Below are 18,535 nucleotides of genomic sequence, written 5' to 3'. Positions count from 1 at the left end.
TGCTAACAGCATGTCTCTGATGAGGACTTCCCGCACCTTAGATTTAGCTTTCAGCCTTGCAAGATTAAACAGTTTCCCATCAGATCTTGTGTGCAAAAAGATGCCCTCTGTTGAAGATCCAAAGGCGTGTTTAAGGAGGAGCACGAAGAAGATCCCAAACAATGTTGGAGTAAGGATGCACCCTTGTTTGACACCACTTCTGATGCTGAAAGCATCCGATAATGTGCCATCTTATTGGACGGTTCCTCATGTCTTCATGGAAAGACTGGATCATCTTGAGTAACCATGGCGGACAACCTACCTTGTGGAGCTATTTGAACAGTCCATCCCTGCTGACCAAGTTGAAGGCCTCGGTTAGGTCGAGGAAGGCAATACAGAGGGGCTTCCCCTGCTCCCTGCATTTCTCCTACAGCTGCCTCAGAGAGAAGACCACGTCAACGGTAGGTCTCTCTGCACGGAATCAGCACTGTGATTCGGGATACACCCTCTCAGCAATCTTCTGGAGTCTGCCGAGGATGACGCGAGCGAACAGTTTACCAGTGATGCTTAGGAAGGAGATTCCACGGTAATTGTTGCAGTCGATTCTGTCTCCTTTGCTCTTATACAAGATTAAGACGCTAGCTTCGTGCATATCCTGTGGAACCTCTCCCTCTCTCCAGCACAGGCACAATAGCTCATGTAGGGGTTCCAGGACAGTATCTGTGGCACACTTGATTACCTCTGGTGGTATACCATCCTGGCCTGGGGACTTTCCTACTGCAATGTTGTCAATGGCTTTCTTCAGTCCATCCACAGTTGGTTCCTGGTCCAGTTCGTCGGCATCGAGAGCTGAGTCAACCACAATGTTCTCGCGCGAGTACAGCTCGGAGTAGTGCTTGACCCAGTGCTCCATCTGTTTGGCTTTGTCAGTGATGACTTCACCAGATTTGGATTTCAGAGGTGCCATCTTGTTCTGGGTGGGTCCTAATGCCTTCTTGATGCTCTCGTACAGTCCCCTGAGGTTACCAAAAAGTCAGCACTCGTCTGGAGGCTGCTGCATAGCTTGAGCCAGTAATTGTTCGCACAGCGCCTGGCCGTCTGCTGTACTGTTTTTCTGGCTGCTCTGAGCGCTTGCAGGGTATTCTGGCTCGGCAAAAGTTTGTACTTCAGGAGCGCAGCATGCTTTTTTTCGATGGCTGGAATCATCTCATCGGAGTTAGCTTCGAACCAGTCATTTGTGTTTCTAGCTCTTCTCCCAAACACCAACAAGGCCATGTTGTACATTGTATCCCTCAGATGCTGCCATCTGGATGTCACATCGGCACCCCCAGGGCTGCTGTGCAGATTCTCCTCGAGGGTCACTCTGAACTTTTCAGATCTCTCTGAGTTAGCCGTCTTTCTGGCATCGATGCAGGGCCTTCCAGTTGTTTTAGAGCGGAGCAGCTTCTTGGGAATCACCTTGAGTTTGGAGCAAACTAACAAGCTATCTGTATCGCAGTCAGCACTATGATAGCTGCGTGTCAGAAGGACGTTTTTGAGGTTATCACGTCTAGCGATGACCACGTCTAGTTGATGCCAGTGTTTTGAGCATGGGTGTCTCCACAACACTCTGTGCTGTGGCTTGGTTTGGAAAAATGTGTTTGTGATACACAGATTGTGGTATGTGCAAAGTTTGAGAAGACGCTGACCATTTTCATTCATTTTTCCCATGTCGAAGTGGCCTAAGCAGGAAGGCCACGAGTCACAATCGGCTCCAACTCTCGCACTGAAGTCACCCAGAATGTACAGTTCTTCGCGAGCAGGTATTTGCGCTATGGCAGCACTAAGCACGTCATAAAGCTTGTCTTTTACTTCTGGTGCAGCGCACAGGGTTTGGGCGTAAGCACTGATTTGGTGGACAGGACCAGCGCGAGTTTGAAGTATGACCTGAAGGAGTCTTTCTGGGCCACCCATGACTAATTCCACCATTTGTAGAAGGGTGTTTCTGATGGCAAAGCCAACACCATGCTCCCTGGGTTCTTCTTGGGCTTACCCTGCCAAAAAAAGGTGTAGTCCTTTTCCTTTAGAGATCCCGAATCTGCGATACGTGTCTCTTGCAGAGCAGCAATGTCAACTTGGAGCCTCTTCAGTTCCTCATCGATGACAGCGGTCTTTCAGGTGTCACTGATGTCCTGAAGATCTTCAGTCAGACCTGTCAGCATGGTCCGCACATTCCAGCAAGCAAGCTTAAAACTTTGATGGTTTCCTTTTGTTGTTGATTTTCTTATTGGTTTGCCCAGTGCTCAGCTTTCAGGTCACTTGTCAGATTTGGGAACCTTAAGTCTCACGCACCCAGTGAGGCAGGTGAACTGTGGTGGGACAGTATCCTATTGGCTGGGGGCTGCCCAGTGAGATGCGACGATCTCTCCCACTGGAGCACAAGACCTATGAGAATAGGCTGAGGGATTTGGGCTTGTTTAGTTTACAGAAGAGAAGACTTAGGGGTGATTTAATAGCCGCCTTCAACTTACTGAAGGGGAGCTCTAAAGAGGAGGGTAAGAAACTGTTCTCAGTTGTGTTAGATGGCAGAACAAGGAGTAATGGTCTGAAGTTGAAGAGAAAGAGGTGTACGTTAGGTATTAGGAAAAACTACTTCACCAGGAGGGCGGTGAAGCATTGGAATGCATTGCCTAGAGAGGTGGTGGATTCTCCATCCATTTAGGGTTTTAAGTCCCCGCTTGACAAGGTCCTGGTTGGGATGACTTAGTGGGGGTTGATCCTGCTTGAAGCAGGGGGCTAGACTAGATGACCTCCTGAGGTCCCTTCCAGCCCTATGATTCTGTGAATGAAACCAGCAGTGGACCACTTACAGGAAGCCATGTGTGGTGACTGTAACAGGAAGGTAGGTAGGAATCAGAGTTCAGGAGACTGTGAACCAGTTAAGTGGAAGAAGGGAAGGCTGAGATCAGATGAAGGTCAATGGAAAGGGTTAGGAGTAGGATGAGATGCTCAAGGAGTGGGAATAATTAGGTGAAGACAATGGGCCAAGATGAGAAACCTGAGGTGGAAGCAAGATGGAACTTGTGCCATCAAGGAAAACCCTTCCCACCCAAAATTGGAATCGAAGTCAATATTTCAATCTCACCATTCCTCTACTGACAGAAATTATCTTTCTAACTGACTGTTAATGTGTTCCATCCAACCTCTAGTGATGATCCACAAAGAAAATGTCAACCTATTTTTGCTATTACTCCATTAGCTTAAATAGCAGATGTCTCTGCAGGTAATCTTCCGAATGCTTAACAAGCATAAAGCAATGTAGGGGTCTCTTGGAGAGTACCAACGATGTGAAGTTTTTGTTTTGATTTTAAGTCTCATAACATTCATCTTAGAGCCATTTTATAAAAAAATCTCAGCTTTTATTTTGAAAAAAAAAGAGAGAAAATATCACTCCAGCCCTCATGGCTACAAAGACCAGGCTCGAAAATGCGAGGTATACAAGCTCAAAAAACAAACCAAAATAAGAAAAACAGACATATCAAAAGAACCTCTACTTGAAAGGGATTGGTTTAATCATAAATTTTTAAGCTAACCTTGTGACTTTGAGCTCTAGTTCATTATTTTTAACACTTAAGTTTGGCAACACTAGGAACTGCATACAGACAATTCTCTCTTATAATTTTCCCAAGAAACAAAAGAGTGAAGTTAAAAGGCCTCACAGTCAGTTTCCAAGCTGCTGCTCCCTGAGCAGCTCCAAAACTAAACACAGATAGTGTAAATTTCACATGCACCTATTATCTTATTCAGGGTATAAAGAGAGACAGCAAGTTTTCCCCAGGAACAAAAACTCCTGAAAAACACAGGCTGAGGAAAGAAAACAACTTATACCCACAGGAGTTTGGGAAACAAACATGCTGCCAGAGTCTCAGAACAAGAAGAAAACAAACCAACTGCTCTGCTTTTCCAAACACAAGAAAAGGCTTCAGATTTATCAGTATACCTATTAGGAAGAAGTTGACGTGAAAGATGAAGCCAAAGGTCCATATTACAAGAGAACACCGCCAGATTACTGATGAAGGTGTATGGAAAGAAAGAGAAAAAGTAGTAATACAACTGCAACGCATGTTAACAAAATATTAAGGATGAAAAGTTAAAGACCTCAAAGCTAACAAAACTCAAAAGTTTCTTGAAAACCCTGAGGCGCTGGAGAAAGTGCCTGCCTGCAGCAGGACGAGCACAAGCTGTAACAGTCAAGGATCGCAGCCAGGCCACTCTGGCTGCAGAGGCGAATGAACCAAACCCCGGAGCAGCCTTAGCCGGTGGGGGTGTCCCAAGGACCCAGAGACAGTTTACCCAGCTCCTGCCCCGCCAGGGAGCACAACTGCAGCCTACAGCTGCGGAGGGCCGGCTGGACTCCACCGCGCACGGACTGGCAGCTGCCTCTGCCCCGGGGCAGAATAAAGCCGCCTGGGGCGGAGGCTTCAGCCGACTCAACGCCGGCTCCTGCAAGAAGACCCGCGCACCGGGCAACGCCCTGAAGCTTCCCGCCCAGGTCGCTCCGGCCACAGGCAGGGCCCCCGCCCAAGCAACCCCTCCCCGGGCGCCCCTCAACCACGCTGCCCTCCCACTCCCCCGCCGGCCCTCACCCGAGTCCAGCCCCAGCTGGTAACAGGCCAGCGGCTCCAGGGACAGCTTGTAGCCCTCGAACTTGGGGTCCAAGAGCAGCCGCTTCACCCGCAGCGAACAGTTAGCCACGGCCTCCATCGCCGCCAGGCCCCGACTTGCCGCCTCACAGAAGAAAAGTTTGGAAGGCGGCTGAGGGAGCGACTGGACGTCACGCGCCAGGTACAGAGCGTGCGGGGCGCGAAGCACCCTGGGAGTGGTAGTTTCAGGGCTGCTGGGCCAGCCGCCAGGCATGTCGGGGGCGGTACGCCGCACCGGGTTCGTGGGGCATGCTGGGAGTTGTAGTTTTTACACGGAGCGAGGGAGAGCACCTCCTGAACTCCATTTCCCAGGGTATGCGGTGCTGAGGGTGCTTGGTCGGGCTGGATTTTTCCTGTGCGGCGCTTCTTTCTCCGGTAGAGCTGGGCGTGCCGTCGCGGGTGAGTCCCAGGCGGCCGCGGGCGCGGGCGCGCTCGGAGCTTGGGCTGAGATTCACCCCCACCTGCGCCGCGCATTGGATTCCTGCCTCTGGGGCCAGGCCCGCTCGCCCCCCACGGGCTGTCCATAGGGACTGGCCCAGCGCTGGGGCGCCTGCGAGCCGGGTGCGGCTCCGTGGTGCCCTGGCGGGGCCGGGTGGCCTCTGCCCCGCGGCGGGTGGCTCAACCCGCACTCTGGCCGGCGGGGGAACAGGTGTGGGTGCTGCCTGACGGGTGGCACAGGGGGAAGGGGTTGCTCGCTCGCGGGGCGGCATTGCAGCGCTGTCGCACGTGTTCGGGTGTCGCTCCTGTGTAGCGCGAGAGCAGGGTGCGAAGGGCCCGGGCTGAGCGTGGTCCGGGGCTCGGCCAGCGAAACGGCGAGGCGAGCCGTTTTTTCCAACTCGCATACAAAATCAACCTGTGAATACCGGGCCGTGCTTTGTAAAGCGCCTCCAGCCGAGCGTGGGCACCCCTGCTGTAAGCTCAGCGCGCACAGTGACTTGGACCCCATCGGAAGTTGTTACCCCATCCCCAGGCTTTACCTTTCATCCCGCAAACCTGCCCCTCGGCTTAGCCCCTTGAGCTCCCTCCTTCCTTTTGCCGCCCTCAGGCTTAACCCCACCCTGCCACCCTCCCCTTGGCTTAACCCCTCTGAGCCCCGTCCTCTTCCCCCCCACTGCCCTCCTGGCTTAACCCCTCTGAACCACACCCTCCCCCCCACACACACCTTAATTCCTCTGAGCCCCATTCTCTCTTCCCTGCTCCTGACCTCCAGGCCTAACCCCTTTGAGCCCCAAATTCCCTCTCCACCCTCAAGCTTAACTCCTCTGAGCCCCAACTTTCCCCCTCTGGCTTAACACCTGTGAGCCCCCTCTGAGCCCCAAACTCTCCCACTGTCCCCAAGCTTAACTCCTCTGAGCCCCAACCTCTCTCCCCTCACCCCGGCTTAACTCACCTCCGTGCACAGAATTGTGCAGCGGCCGCAGCCACCTCCCCCTGCTGCTCTCCACTGTCTCTTTCTTGGCATGGTTGTGCGGCTCCAGCAGGGGCAGGCTTGGATGCCATTCCCTGAGCGCTCCTGCCAGCACAGGCCGCCACCCACACGGGGTGGCTCTCTGCCCAGCTGTCTTTCTCTTCTGAGCTCTCTGCTGTAGCTGACTGCTCAGCAACTCCAGCTACCTCCACTTAAACAAAAAACTAAATTCCATTGACTCAATGGTAGGCAACTGAATTTAGATTTTTATTTAAGCAGCAACAGCCTCTGGAGCCACACGGGGGGTCAGCAGCTGCAGTTCTCAGAGCCACAAGTGGCTTAAAGAGCCACATACAGCTCCAGAGCCACAGGGTGCTGACCCCTGAACATTGTCGGAAATGCAGCGCCTCGAGTGTCAGAGTCCCTCGGCCCCACTTTGCCATCTGTGTGCGGCAGCCCAGTGCTGGCTGCTGCACCGTGCTGCAGGGAGCAGAGAGTCGTCAGTTGAGTGTGCTTGGCCCAAGTGTGGCTGAATTTGTTTGTCTCCACCTTTTTATTTGTCATAGGGCTGTTCCATAGCTCAGGGCAGTTAGCAGCCTTTCCGCAAACCAAGCCCTGGGCTGAAATACCAGATCCGGGGATAGGGTAGATATGGAGCAGGTCAAGTCAGTTCTGTTGGTCCTCTTATAAACATTCAATTGTTAAACTGTTTACCTGCCTCCCTTTCTCTTTAGTGGTGGAAAAAATATATGAACGCATTAACACAGGCAGTTTTGGTATTTAGGAGCAAAATTTTCTTCATACCTTCATCAAAATTTTTAGCAATCTCTAATTAGAGCCGTGAATGTTAGAACTGTAGCAAGACAAGGTGGCTGAGAATATCTTTTACAGTAGAACCTCAGTGTTACCAATCAAACACATGCTTCATTTGGAAGTGAAAGTAAGCAGTCAGGCAGCAGCTGAGATTCCCTCCCTCTCATCTCTTCCCCTCAGCCGCCTCCTAAAGAAAAGCCCAGGACTTTAGGGGTCTCCACTCAATATGCTCCAGCTGTGCCACTGTAGCTCTTCAGTGTAGGTGCTACCTCTGCTGACAAGGAGGTAGTTGCTGGATTGCCGGAAGAATTATTTTGTCAAATAGCACTGTCTACACGGGGACTTTGGTTGGTTTAATAATGCTGCTCAGGATGAGTGAATTTTCTTCATCTCCAATTTACATAATTAAACTGACCTATTTTTCTAATGCAGCCCAGGCCTAGCTGATTGCAAAGGGCTTAAGGGAAATATAATTGTTCCATACATGTTTTATGTTGCAAATGAATAGTAAACAATGCTGTTAAAATCTTTATAATTTTTATAGGTTTGCTGTGGAAATTTAAGTTTTCAAAATGAATAAAGATGCACAGATGAAAGCAACTATTAACCAAAAACTAATAGAAACAGGAGAGCGAGAACGGTAAGTAGTGTTTCTTTTTCTTCTAATAAATTTTATATGCTTGTACAGTGTCGTAAAGTCCTTTATCATGGAAATGTAGACTCTTAGGGCTGGAAGGAGCCTCAGGGGGTCATTGAATCCAGCCACCTCTCTAAAGCAGGATCAACCCTAACTAGATAATCACAGCCAGGACTTTGTCAAGATGGGACTTAGAAACCTCTCAGGATGGACATTCTACCACCTTGCTAGGTAACGCATTCCAGTGCTTCAGCACTCTCCTGGTGAAATAATTTTTCTTAATATCCAACCTACACCTCCCCATCTGTAACTTGAGACCATTGCTTCTTATTCTGCGATTGACAACATATAGGCTATGTCCAAATTAGAGCAATCTGTCAACAGAAGTTACTGTCAAAAATATCTTCTGACAAAACTTCTTCTGTCAACAGATCATAGCCAGACAGCAAAGTGTATTGCTCTGTCAATCCACTCTGTCAACAGAAACAACAAGAAGTCCTGCGGCACCTTATAGCCCAACAGATATTTTGGAGCATAAGCTTTCGTGGGCAAAAACAGAGAGCAACCAGACTGCCCAGCTGCTCTCTCAACACAGTGGCCATCCAGGTCACTGTTAAACAGGGTTGTGTGGCTGGCAGTTCCTTCCGGAAGCCCCAGCAAGATGCAACCTTAATCATTTTTGCTGCTTCCGTTGGACCTTCTCTAATACATTCACATCCTTTCTATGTGGGGTGGGGGGCAGAACGGGATGCAGAACTCCAGATGTGGCTTCACTAGTACCAAATAGAGAGGAATAATAACTTCTCTAGATCTGCTGGAAATGCTCCTCCTAATACATCCCAATATGCTATTAGCCTTCTTGGCTACAAGGGCACACTGTTGACTCATATCCAGCCTTTCATCCACTGTAATCCCTAAATCCTTTTCTGCTACACTGCTACTTAGCCAGTCAGTCCCCAGCCTGTAACAATGCTTGGGATTCTTCAATCCCAAGTGCAGGACTCTGCACTTCTCTTTGTTGAACCTCATCAGATTACTTTTGGCTTAATTCTCCAATTTATCTAGGTCACTCTGCAGCCTATCCCTACCCTTCAACATATTTACCTGTCCCCCTAACTTAGTGTCATTTGAAAATTTGCTGAGGATGCAATCCATCCCCTCATCCAGGTAATTAATAAAGATGTTGAAAAATCCTGGCTCTGGAACTGATCCTTGGGGCACTTCACTCAAAGCTGACTGCCAGCTAGACCTTGAGCCGTTGATCGCTACCCGTTATGTCCGACTGTGTAGCCAGCTTTCTGTCCATCTTACAGTCCATTTATCCAACCTCTGCTTTCTTAACTTATGGGCAAGGTTATTGTGGGAGACTGTATCAAAAGCTTTGCTTAAGTCAAGTGTGAATGATGTCCTGAAAAGTAAAAAATGTGAAATCCCTTCTATGATTTTAAATGCTGCAAAACAATTGGGAAAATCTTGTGTGTTGTACCAGACTTAATTAAAATATTCAAAAGTAAGGAAAAACAAACATCCTCAGCCAGGTTTGAACTAAAACAAAAAAAGCTGTTAAAATAAGACATGGGAAAATTGGCTTATAAATCCCAAGTAGAACACTTCATATACAATGTTGCTAATGGAGAAAACATTACATTATTAAACAACAAATTAGCAGTTTATTCTTTTTTTCAGGCCAAGAGGGAGAGGTACAGTTTACTTTTGCTGTGCTCAAATTTCTTCTCCCGTACTTCTGAATGGGGGAAAATATCAATAACTCTTAAACTTTCAGCTATATTGTTAACAGTAATTTGGTAGCCAGAAGGAATTGGGTAATGAAATTTTTCAGTAAGACTGTTCCCTATTTTCTCAACTCTTTTTCCTTCCTCCTGTGTTGCTTTCACCATTCATTTTATAAATATTTCTTTCTCCCTTTTCATCGGAATGTTTTAAGTTTAAGATCCCTTGTATTAATGGATTTCCAACTCCTTCATTTTCTGTGACCCTTAAAAAAGAGAGGTCCTCTCTCACAGACATTTTTCTTCCCATTGTCATGTTTTATGAATCACTTGCCATGTTACTTTTTGCCTGTTCCACTTCTGATTGTGACCATATATTTTGCAATACTGCTTTGAAAGAATGCATGCTTGCCGCTAAAGCGCTTGAAAGGATATTGAGGTATTGCTGACTCTTAAATGAGAGTAAAATATGTTTTGCCTACTTTTTTGGCAATAGTGGAGAGAAATTGTTTCGCTAGAATATTATTACACAAATAAAACATAAGCACTATGTCAGGACTGTGTTCTGTTTAAGTACAATGGTGGAGTAGATGAATTTTTTTCGTGAATGCAAATTATCCAAAACCACAAAACAAACCAGATTTGGTTTTAATTTGGTTTTCCAGAATCCCTTGGATTATCATTCCTCATCTAAATATTACTCTCTGAAAGTGTACTAGTCAAAGAAGACTAGACTTCACACATCAGGCTGTGGCTGTAACTCCTTCAGTCAAAAATGGGGGATTGCTTGAGCAAAGCAGGATGGTCAAAGTCTGAGTGCGCTGCTTAGCCCGTGGAGTCAAGGACAGAAATCTCTGCTAGTAGGCCACTATGCTAGCTTAGTACATCTTGTTTTAATTTGTTTCTCCTTTGTGTCTTTAAGTATTAGTCCTCTGCTTTCCTATACCCAGCGTAGCCCCTGGAAGTAAAGGAAGGATGCTCCTGTGTGCCTTCACCAAGAGCTGAAGGAATAGAATAGAGGGAAGCTGTCGTGAATCCTTGTCAGTTTTGTTCTGCACTTGTTGATTGAACTGAGAGGAAGTTATACACCAGACATGTTCCCCCTTTCCCAGACTTCTCTGATGATAAAAATATGGTAGGGTATGAAATGCCCAGTTTAACTCTCCAGTGAAAACATAGTTTGGAAACTTCAGATTCACACTTAAGGTGTTTCTTTGAAATTACATCACTTACACCAAAAGTCACTTACTCATGGCTATCTTTGGATCCCTTTGAATACAGTAGCTTATTTCCTAGAATGAAGTAGTGCGCAGTTGTGAATATAAACATTTACAGAGATTTATTTTTTGTAACCTGCCTTGAAATAAAATGTTCTTTGTTGATTGTTAAAACCACTTTTTCTTGAAGTAAACTTTATTTTATCATTGTTACAGGCTTAAGGAGCTGCTAAGAGCAAAATTAATTGAATGTGGCTGGAAGGATCAGTTGAAGGCACACTGCAAAGGTAATTAAGGTCAACTATACTGGGTACCTTTAGTTATTAGCTAAAGTAAGAGAATAGATGCATCACTTCTAGCCATATAAGAGTTGCAGATGAAAGCTTGACTGCCTGAACGCCTGAATACGACAGAGATGATACGGGGGAAGAGAGCGTCTCAGACACGTGGGGGACAAGGTATGAATGCTTTCATATGGAAGGTTTCCCATTGCATCAGTACTCACCTTGGTGATTTGTAGTTTTAGAATCATCTTGGATTTACCTTCCTTTGGGATGTTAAAGGGTAACCGGTTAACTGGTAAGCTCCATCCTAAACAGATCAGGCTTATTGGCTACAGTTAACTGGTATGGGCTGGAGGAGCGCTCCCCCATCCCCCTGCCTGCCATGGACAGGAGGTTACTTCAGCCCCACAGGGCCACTGCAGGCAGGTGCAGTCCAGCTGGACTCGAGTAGCCCTGTCTGTGGCAGCCAAGGATGGGAGAAGCAGCTGGAATGAGGGAGTGGCAGCTGGAGAGTCTGTTTCAGCCCAGCCGGGTTGGAGCAGTCCCTCTGCTATGGACTGGGACTGCTCCCGGTTAGCTGGAGCACCCCACAGCACACTAGGGCTGCCAGAGACAGGGACTGCTCTGGCCAGGCTGGAATGCCCCTGCCTGCAGCACACTCAGGTCAGCTGCTGCAGAAAGAGACTGCTACGGCTGCACTGGAGCTCCCCCAGTTCCCCTCCCCCAGGAGCACCATGGGCATGGACGCTCGAGGTGCCCTCCCACACACGCACCTGTTTAATCAGTTAAACCTAGCATTTAACTAATTAAGCAGGGTTTAATATCCCTAATCTCTATCCAGAAATCCTCTAGAAATCTAGGTAACTCAAAAGTCATTTTGATATCTTTGGCTGATGCTGAGTTTTTTTGAAATTTCATTTGATGTGGATCTCACTATATTTCCCAAGATATGTCTTATTTAAGCTTCTGAAATGTGTAACTGATAGCTAACATCTGTTCCATTTTGAGGAGCAATTATTTTCGTGTCACATGATCAGCAAACAGATGTATTCCATACTACTGGTCTGTGCTAGATAAAATGTCTTTAAGATCTGTTGATACTTATGGCTAAGATATTTAGTTAGTATAGGAAGGAGGCATTGATTTCTCTTTGTGAATATTTTTCATGAAAACAAGATCACTGCTTTAGTGAAGGAAAGCAGCATTGGATAAACTGCTGAATTCCAAAATTTTGTTTGCAAGTGTTGGTAATAATGGTAAAGAGTTAATGTATTAATTTTAAATAAAACTCTTATTACCAAAATGATCAGCTTCCATGAGGGCTAGCAGCTTTCTCAAGGAGCACATTCCTGTTAAGGAGGGAGGGGCAGTCGATTGAATATTGACCTTTAAATTTTCTTCTGATCAGACTTAGGGTGCACAAATGGTACATGTGATGGCAGCCCAAGTACATCTTTTAGTAGGAGGACTTTTCAGTTCTTACCTGAAATATTTTACAAAATATTAATTACAACAGTTATTATTTAAAAATACAGAGCACATCCTGGCAGTGCAGGACTGGGCTTTTCAAAGTCGGAATTCCCTTCAGCATTGGGCACTGTAGTTCCCAGAAGTAGTTAGTATACTTAACGTGATTCTTTAAGAAGAAATACTAATATGCATATAAAAATGGCAAAATATGAGTAAGGAAAATACCATGTACATTTGCAATGGTTCTGATCTTCTAATGCGGTGTTTTTCAAAATTGCTGTTGTATTCTTGAGTAATGACAGTATTGTATTAGTGCACTTATGTCTTTAATTGTCTTCAAATATTTGCAGTTATGCAGTGTGCTTCTGGTTAACATTGTGTACAATATTTAACTAAAATTACAGTCTTGTGAATGTAATTCAAAGACTTGTAAATAATTGCTTCAATGCTACATGCCCAGAGAGTGGCTTTTGGTTGGGGGGGGTGTAGGGGGGGGAGGTAGATTTGCCAAATACTTGTCAAGTGAGCTCATTGATCGGTACACTTACCTTTTCAGATTCTTATACTATGCCCAACAATATAGTAATCCAAACACTATAATATAGATTAAACCAGTTCCACAGTAAGGACGTGTATGCAGGTTTTGTATTTCATTCTTTGAATTGGCCTGTTTTTCTCTAATGAATGAATTCAAACTATTCAAATTGTTTTCTTGGTGTTTCCTAGACGTAATCAAAGAAAAGGGCTTAGAGCATGTTACTGTTGATGACTTGGTGGCAGAAATCACACCCAAAGGTAGAGGTAAGAAAAATGTCACTTAATGCAAAAAAAAAAAAAAAAAAAAAAAAAAAAAGCTATGAATGCAATAGTAATCTTATGCATTTAAGTACTCTAGAAACTTTGTCAAAGCACCAATTACTTGCCCACATTATGTGAAGTAGAAAATATGTAATAGCCTAACTAGTAATCATAAGGGGGCTACATGTGTAAATTCATGTTGCTGTGAAAGCCTTATCACGTCTGCGCTGGCTCATGTATTTAAAAAAAATCTCTCTCAAAAAGACAGAACAATCTGAGTAGTAATTAAATGCCCTGAGTGATCTCATTGATGTCAGTTGGGTTGTGTGTGTGTAGCGTGTGGGAGAGGTGTGGTCATCTCTGTTTTGGCTGGACACCTCTACAAGGCTGAAATAATAGGGCTTTGGAGTATCAGGAATGAGGGTGCAGCAGCAAAAGACACAATTTGCACCTCCAGAGAAGTGCTTTGTGTTTACAGCCTCCTTTTTGCCATCCATTCAGTTGCTCCACAGCCAATCAGGCCATCTAAAATCTCTAATGTTAAGGAAGATAAAGCTGCTTTTTAAAAGGCCTATTAGTATGTTTACCAGTGGAACTTCTGAATACCTGTTCTTGGACCCTGTCTGTTTACCATGCCACAATTCCTCTGCAGGACAATACCCCATATTCAGTCACAGCCACATTTAAATGTGTTTGGCAGGGCTGGTCTTAGACTTACTTGGGCCCAGGGGTGAATCCCAGGTTCTTTGGTCCTGGCCCACTAGGCTCAGGTTACAGGTCCCCCTGCCTGGACAGCTTGCCCACTTGCGGCAGTGCAGCTTAGACTTTGTATTCCTCCCTTTCTCTTGGATGCATACAGGCCTGAGATCTCCTCCTCCTTGGAATCTTGGAGTAATTTTTATTATTTATTTGGTGTAGTGAAGATTGAAGTTTGAAACTTGCCGCCTTAGCTCTTCAGTTTAAGAACAGCATTTATGGAGTAGAAAGAGAGTCACATTCTTTCTGCTGATTGCATCCCACCTTTTGCTAAATATAAACCAATTTTTCTTCCTTTGACTGCTCTCCTCATTGGCTATGGCTCCAAGTTTGCCCCCTCTGTTAGCTGAATTGTCTTAGGGGTGTTCTAAGAAACTTCTGTAAGGCATCAACAGAATCACAGGAGCAACTTAAAATATACTGCAGTACGTATATCTTTGAACTTTTTCTCCTAGTTCTTATGTGCTTTTTTTAATTTGTATTTCAGCCTTGGTACCAGACAGTGTAAAGAAAGAACTCTTACAAAGAATAAGAACCTTCCTTGCCCAGCATGCCAGTCTTTAAGATGGACGTTAACTCTGAGTACCATATTTTTGTGTTTCTGTGTTACGAAAGTCGTACCATACATTAGAATAATTTTTCATGTTTTAGAATTTAAGTTTGTTTTTGTATGATTAGTTACAAGTTGTGTCATTACACATCATTAATTTCTTAAACTTGCTGGTTTAATAAAACAATCTTTTGTGGATATGTTTTGAAGGCTCTTGTCTTCTGTTATACTGAGTGCTTTGTAAGCTCATGACGTTAATTTCCAAGTATCGTTTGCTACTTTTGCACTTGATCAGTACATGTAATCCCATTGCATTTTTCTGATTTTTTTAATACATCAACCTATCGAGTATAAACACATTGTCTTGCAAAAATTTGTATAAATGTAACAGAAATGCAGCTATGAAAAACAATTTGGAGCATAGAAGACAGGGTTCTAATGTATAAAATCCTGTTTAGTATGGTCAGTAGTTGGATAGCACCACAGAAAATAAGGGCTGTACAAAATGTTGTTGACATTCTTTCCACTAAGAACTTAACCACCATCCCCATTAGTGCTGGAAAGTTACAAACGGTGCTTTCTTCTGAATTTTTTGTAAGTATGTAATTTATAGGACTGGTGAATAATTGTTGAACCTGGATCCACATTCCAATTTCACCAAAAGATTCATTGACTTCTTTATTTAAAAAGAAATGCTTTTACTACTGCATAAGTGCAGTGCTCCACCCTTGCATCATTCCTTTGTGCTAGCTCTACACTTGCATTCCTCTTTCAAAGGAGGAATGCAAATGAGGCACTGATGTACATATGCTTCATTTGCATAAAACTCTTTTTGGAAGAGAATCTTTTGAAAGCAAAAAAGCAATGTAGACAGGGCTCTTTCGAAAATGAACCCCGTCGTTGAAAGAACCCTTATTCCTAAAGGGGCTCATTTATGAAAGAGCCCTGTCTACGCTGCTTTTTTTTCTTTCGGAAAAAATCTCTTCTGAAAAGATATCTATGCAAATGAAGCATGAGACATGTAAATCAGTGTCTCATTTGCATTTTCAATTTTCCTCGTTTGCATTCCTCTTTCGAAAGAGGAATGCAAGTGTAGACGTAGCCGTGGTGTATGCAATCTAGATAAATTTCCCTATACTTCATAAGCCAGGGTTCAGAAGCCAAAATAGCAAGAAGATCCATCTTTTTTTCACTGTGCATGTGAACGCGAGACTGTCCTTTAATAACCAACATCAATCCATATTTTAACTGCTATTTTAAGAACAGCACACAATGGTTTGTAATGCAATGTATGTTTACTGCAGGACATTCAATCTTCTTGTATATTCTGTTTTCTCACACTTTACAGGTATGTGTTTGTACAACTGTCTTCCTGACTTTCACTCCCCAAAGTATTTTAATTATGCCAATTTTACTTCATGATTAATTTCAGTTTTCTTTCTTAAAATGCATGTTGCCCTTCATGGCAGGAATGCCGCAAGCTTCCTTTTCCTTTTCAAAAATAAGATTTTTATTAGCAACACCATCAAAACATGAGACAGTATCCTATCCTACAATGCACAGGATATATCAAAGGGGGAGTTACCCAAAGTTTCAAGATTACATAGTGTTTGCTACTTAGGTATGTCTTGATCATTATTGGGCTTTTAGACTTTCACCAATTATCAAAAATAATCTGGAGAAGTTTTGTTACTTTGCAGTTATAGTCCTTAAAGAGCCACATGTGGCTCCACAGTGGCAGGTTGCAGACCCCTGCATTAAACTGAAACCTTGCTTGATAAAGGTACTACATACAGGCAATTTTTTTTCTTTTTCATTAAGCTGGTGAATCTAAAATTCTGGCTGGAACAGACACAAAGTGAAACAATAAATAACTGTGCTGAAATAACTTTGACCCTGAGGGATGTGAGCTTGCAAGTGGGAAGAAATGTTTGGCTTTTGCCATATTCAGTTTAAGTTAGCAGTGCACTCGGGAGCTAATCAGAGAGGCAGGAGTGAATGGAGGCGGAACAATCAAACAATGAATGAAGTAGTTGACCAAATTCCTTTTTATAGAGAGAAGCCACATGAATCTGAGAACTGGAAGAAGGGATTATAGTTATTTAAATCAGTGATAAATGCATGTTGGAGTATATCAGACACACAAAACGAAAGCCAAATGATAAAGTAACTGGAAACAGTGGTGTCTTAGTAGGATTACTTGTCACATACAAAATAAAAAAGCTTTTCTTTCAAAAGGTGTGTCAAACTAGACTCTGTGGTGGTACACACATTTAAAATGTGTGATGAGGGAATGTGAACAAATGGTAGCTTCTTCCTACAAGTGTAAATATGTAATAGAATGTTACCTTTTGTTTTTTGTGCATAGAAATTGTTTTGCTCTTCAAAGTTTCTTCATTTTGCTCCAGTCATAGCCAACATATGACACTGTACTTTAGGATTCTTTATAATTTGCTTCTTGTCATGCACCTTCAAAGTATTAGATTCCACTTCCACAAAATGCAATAAAACATGGGGTTTGGAAGCCTTTGGGACTGAAGGAGTAAATGCTATGAGCTGTGTCTACGCTACAAAAATAACTTCAAGGTTGTTAAACTTTGAAGCAGGGCACTACTCCTTCCCCATGAATGGAAACATCTGGAGATCTGAGGGTGTGTCTACACTAGGAACTAAGTTAGGCACTACATAGAAGTAGTCAGCAGACAGTCTACACACATTTTCCCTTACTTTGAAGTTAACTTTCAAGTAGGGAGCCGAACTTCGAAGTCCCTACTCCATTTTTGGGAATGGAGTAGTGCCCTGTTCTGAAGTTTAACTTTGAAGCAGGGCGTGTGTAGATGCTCAACCTCAAAGTTGCACTTCAAAGGAAGTAACTTCAAAGTTATTTTTGTAATGTAGACATAGCCTGAGAATAACAACCATTTGACATACTCAGTAGCTGCTATGAGAAATTAAGTACAGGTTGAAACTTGTATAGCAGTCCCTTGTCTGGCAGGGCACTCGGTGTTGCTTGACTAGAAGACACGTGGACCAGAGAGTCCAGCAAATCCCTTTGGTCAAAGCCAGTCAGGCCCAGAGGGTGCCAGACAGGGGAGGTGCAAACTGTAGTAGATTTTGGCTGTCTACACGCTACCTCCCTACTTCAAAGGGAGGATGGTAAGTAGAGTATTGGGAGTTTATTAATGAAGTGCTGCAGTCCATATGCAGCACTTCATTAAGCAAATTTCCCCCTGCGGCAACTTCAAAGTGTGAAACTTCAAAGTGCCGGCTCATGTCTAGCTGTGACTAACCCACGGGCGCTTTGAAGTACCTGGGCAACTTCTGAAGTCCTTTTACTCCTCCCAAATTTTGAGGAGTAAAGGGACTTAAAAGTTGCCCAGGGCTAGATGTGAGCTGATACTTCGAAGTTTAAAACTTCAGAGTTGCTGTGGGGGGTGGAAATTTGCTTAATGAAGTGCTGCATATGTACCGCAGCACTTCATTAATAAACTCCCAGCACCCTACTTACCATCCTCCCTTTTGAAGTAGGGAGTTAGTGTAAATAAGTGTAGTTTCTAGTGTCCTTTTCGTAATAATATGCCACTTGTAAGACCTACAGAGTTATTTTGACTGTTACTACACAGGTATATGCTGCCTCAAAATATTTTTTTTCCTGGACAATCGGAATCAAGCGCTTACTTCTGCAGCCCAAGAGATGGCACTTGAGCACTTCGTCTCTGGTAGAGAAAATTTATACTCCAAGCACCTACTCCATCCCTGATCCTCTCTCTAAGCCAGAATACCGTGAACACTCTCCTGCACCCCAAGTACCTGACCCAGCCCTGACACCCCCCCCTCTGAGATCATGTACTCTAATCCTGTGAAAATGAGTGAGGGAAAAGAGGCAGGATGGAGAGTGGCTTTGGAAAAAGGGCAGGGTAGATCTTGGGTTGCCCTTGAATTCAGTAAGACGGCTTGGGTATGAAAAGGTTGGAGACCTCTGCTGTAATACAAACAACCTCGTTTTTCCCTACTGGTACTGAATGGTAGAGATGACAGACTAAAACTTCCAGGGAAATAAGCAACTGCTCAAAACTCCTCTGTACACTCGCCAAAACAGAAGAATGGAGGCCCTCAAGTGGAATTCCAACCAGGTATCCCGAGAATGTCAGCCCCATTTGTCTAGTAGCATCAAACATTGCTGTCTGATTTAAACAAATTATTATAGACAT

General features: G+C 44.4%; 2 protein-coding genes across 4 annotated transcripts in view; one reads left to right on the top strand and one right to left on the bottom strand.

The window, feature by feature from the left end:
• The window catches only part of NUDCD1 (NudC domain containing 1), a 180,356-nt gene extending 175,566 nt beyond the window's left edge, over window positions 1-4,790 (bottom strand). For both annotated transcript variants that reach the window (XM_074986748.1, XM_074986749.1), the window contains exon 1: window positions 4,605-4,790. In XM_074986748.1, coding sequence (XP_074842849.1) covers window positions 4,605-4,722 — 118 coding nt within the window. In that variant the 5' untranslated portion in view covers window positions 4,723-4,790. The remainder of the gene's footprint in view (window positions 1-4,604) is intronic.
• Window positions 4,791-4,928: 138 nt separating this feature from the next.
• ENY2 (ENY2 transcription and export complex 2 subunit) lies at window positions 4,929-14,517 on the top strand. Of its 2 annotated transcripts, none has more exons than XM_074985652.1 (5): window positions 4,929-5,060; window positions 7,427-7,522; window positions 10,683-10,753; window positions 12,947-13,021; window positions 14,262-14,517. In XM_074985652.1, exons 2-5 carry the CDS (start codon window positions 7,455-7,457, stop codon window positions 14,336-14,338), a joined length of 291 nt encoding a protein of 96 aa, XP_074841753.1. In that variant the 5' UTR covers window positions 4,929-5,060; window positions 7,427-7,454; the 3' UTR covers window positions 14,339-14,517. The 2 variants fall into 2 exon arrangements, with proteins under 2 accessions (XP_074841753.1, XP_074841754.1); XM_074985653.1 differs by lacking the exon at window positions 4,929-5,060 and adding an exon at window positions 5,083-5,310.
• The last annotated feature ends 4,018 nt before the right edge of the window (window positions 14,518-18,535 follow it).

Source organism: Carettochelys insculpta, chromosome 2 (assembly GCF_033958435.1).
Source record: "Carettochelys insculpta isolate YL-2023 chromosome 2, ASM3395843v1, whole genome shotgun sequence".
NCBI lineage: Eukaryota > Metazoa > Chordata > Testudines > Carettochelyidae > Carettochelys > Carettochelys insculpta.
Note: the sequence above shows the minus strand (reverse complement) of the source record. Positions and strands in the feature narration are given on the sequence as shown.

Coding starts and splice junctions, on each gene's coding strand:
- ENY2 (XM_074985652.1), top strand. CDS start 7,455: ATGAATAAAGATGCACAGATGAAAGCAACTATTAACCAAAAACTAATA. Junction 7,523..10,682: donor GAAACAGGAGAGCGAGAACG/GTAAGTAGTGTT, acceptor TCATTGTTACAG/GCTTAAGGAGCTGCTAAGAG. Junction 13,022..14,261: donor AATCACACCCAAAGGTAGAG/GTAAGAAAAATG, acceptor TTTGTATTTCAG/CCTTGGTACCAGACAGTGTA.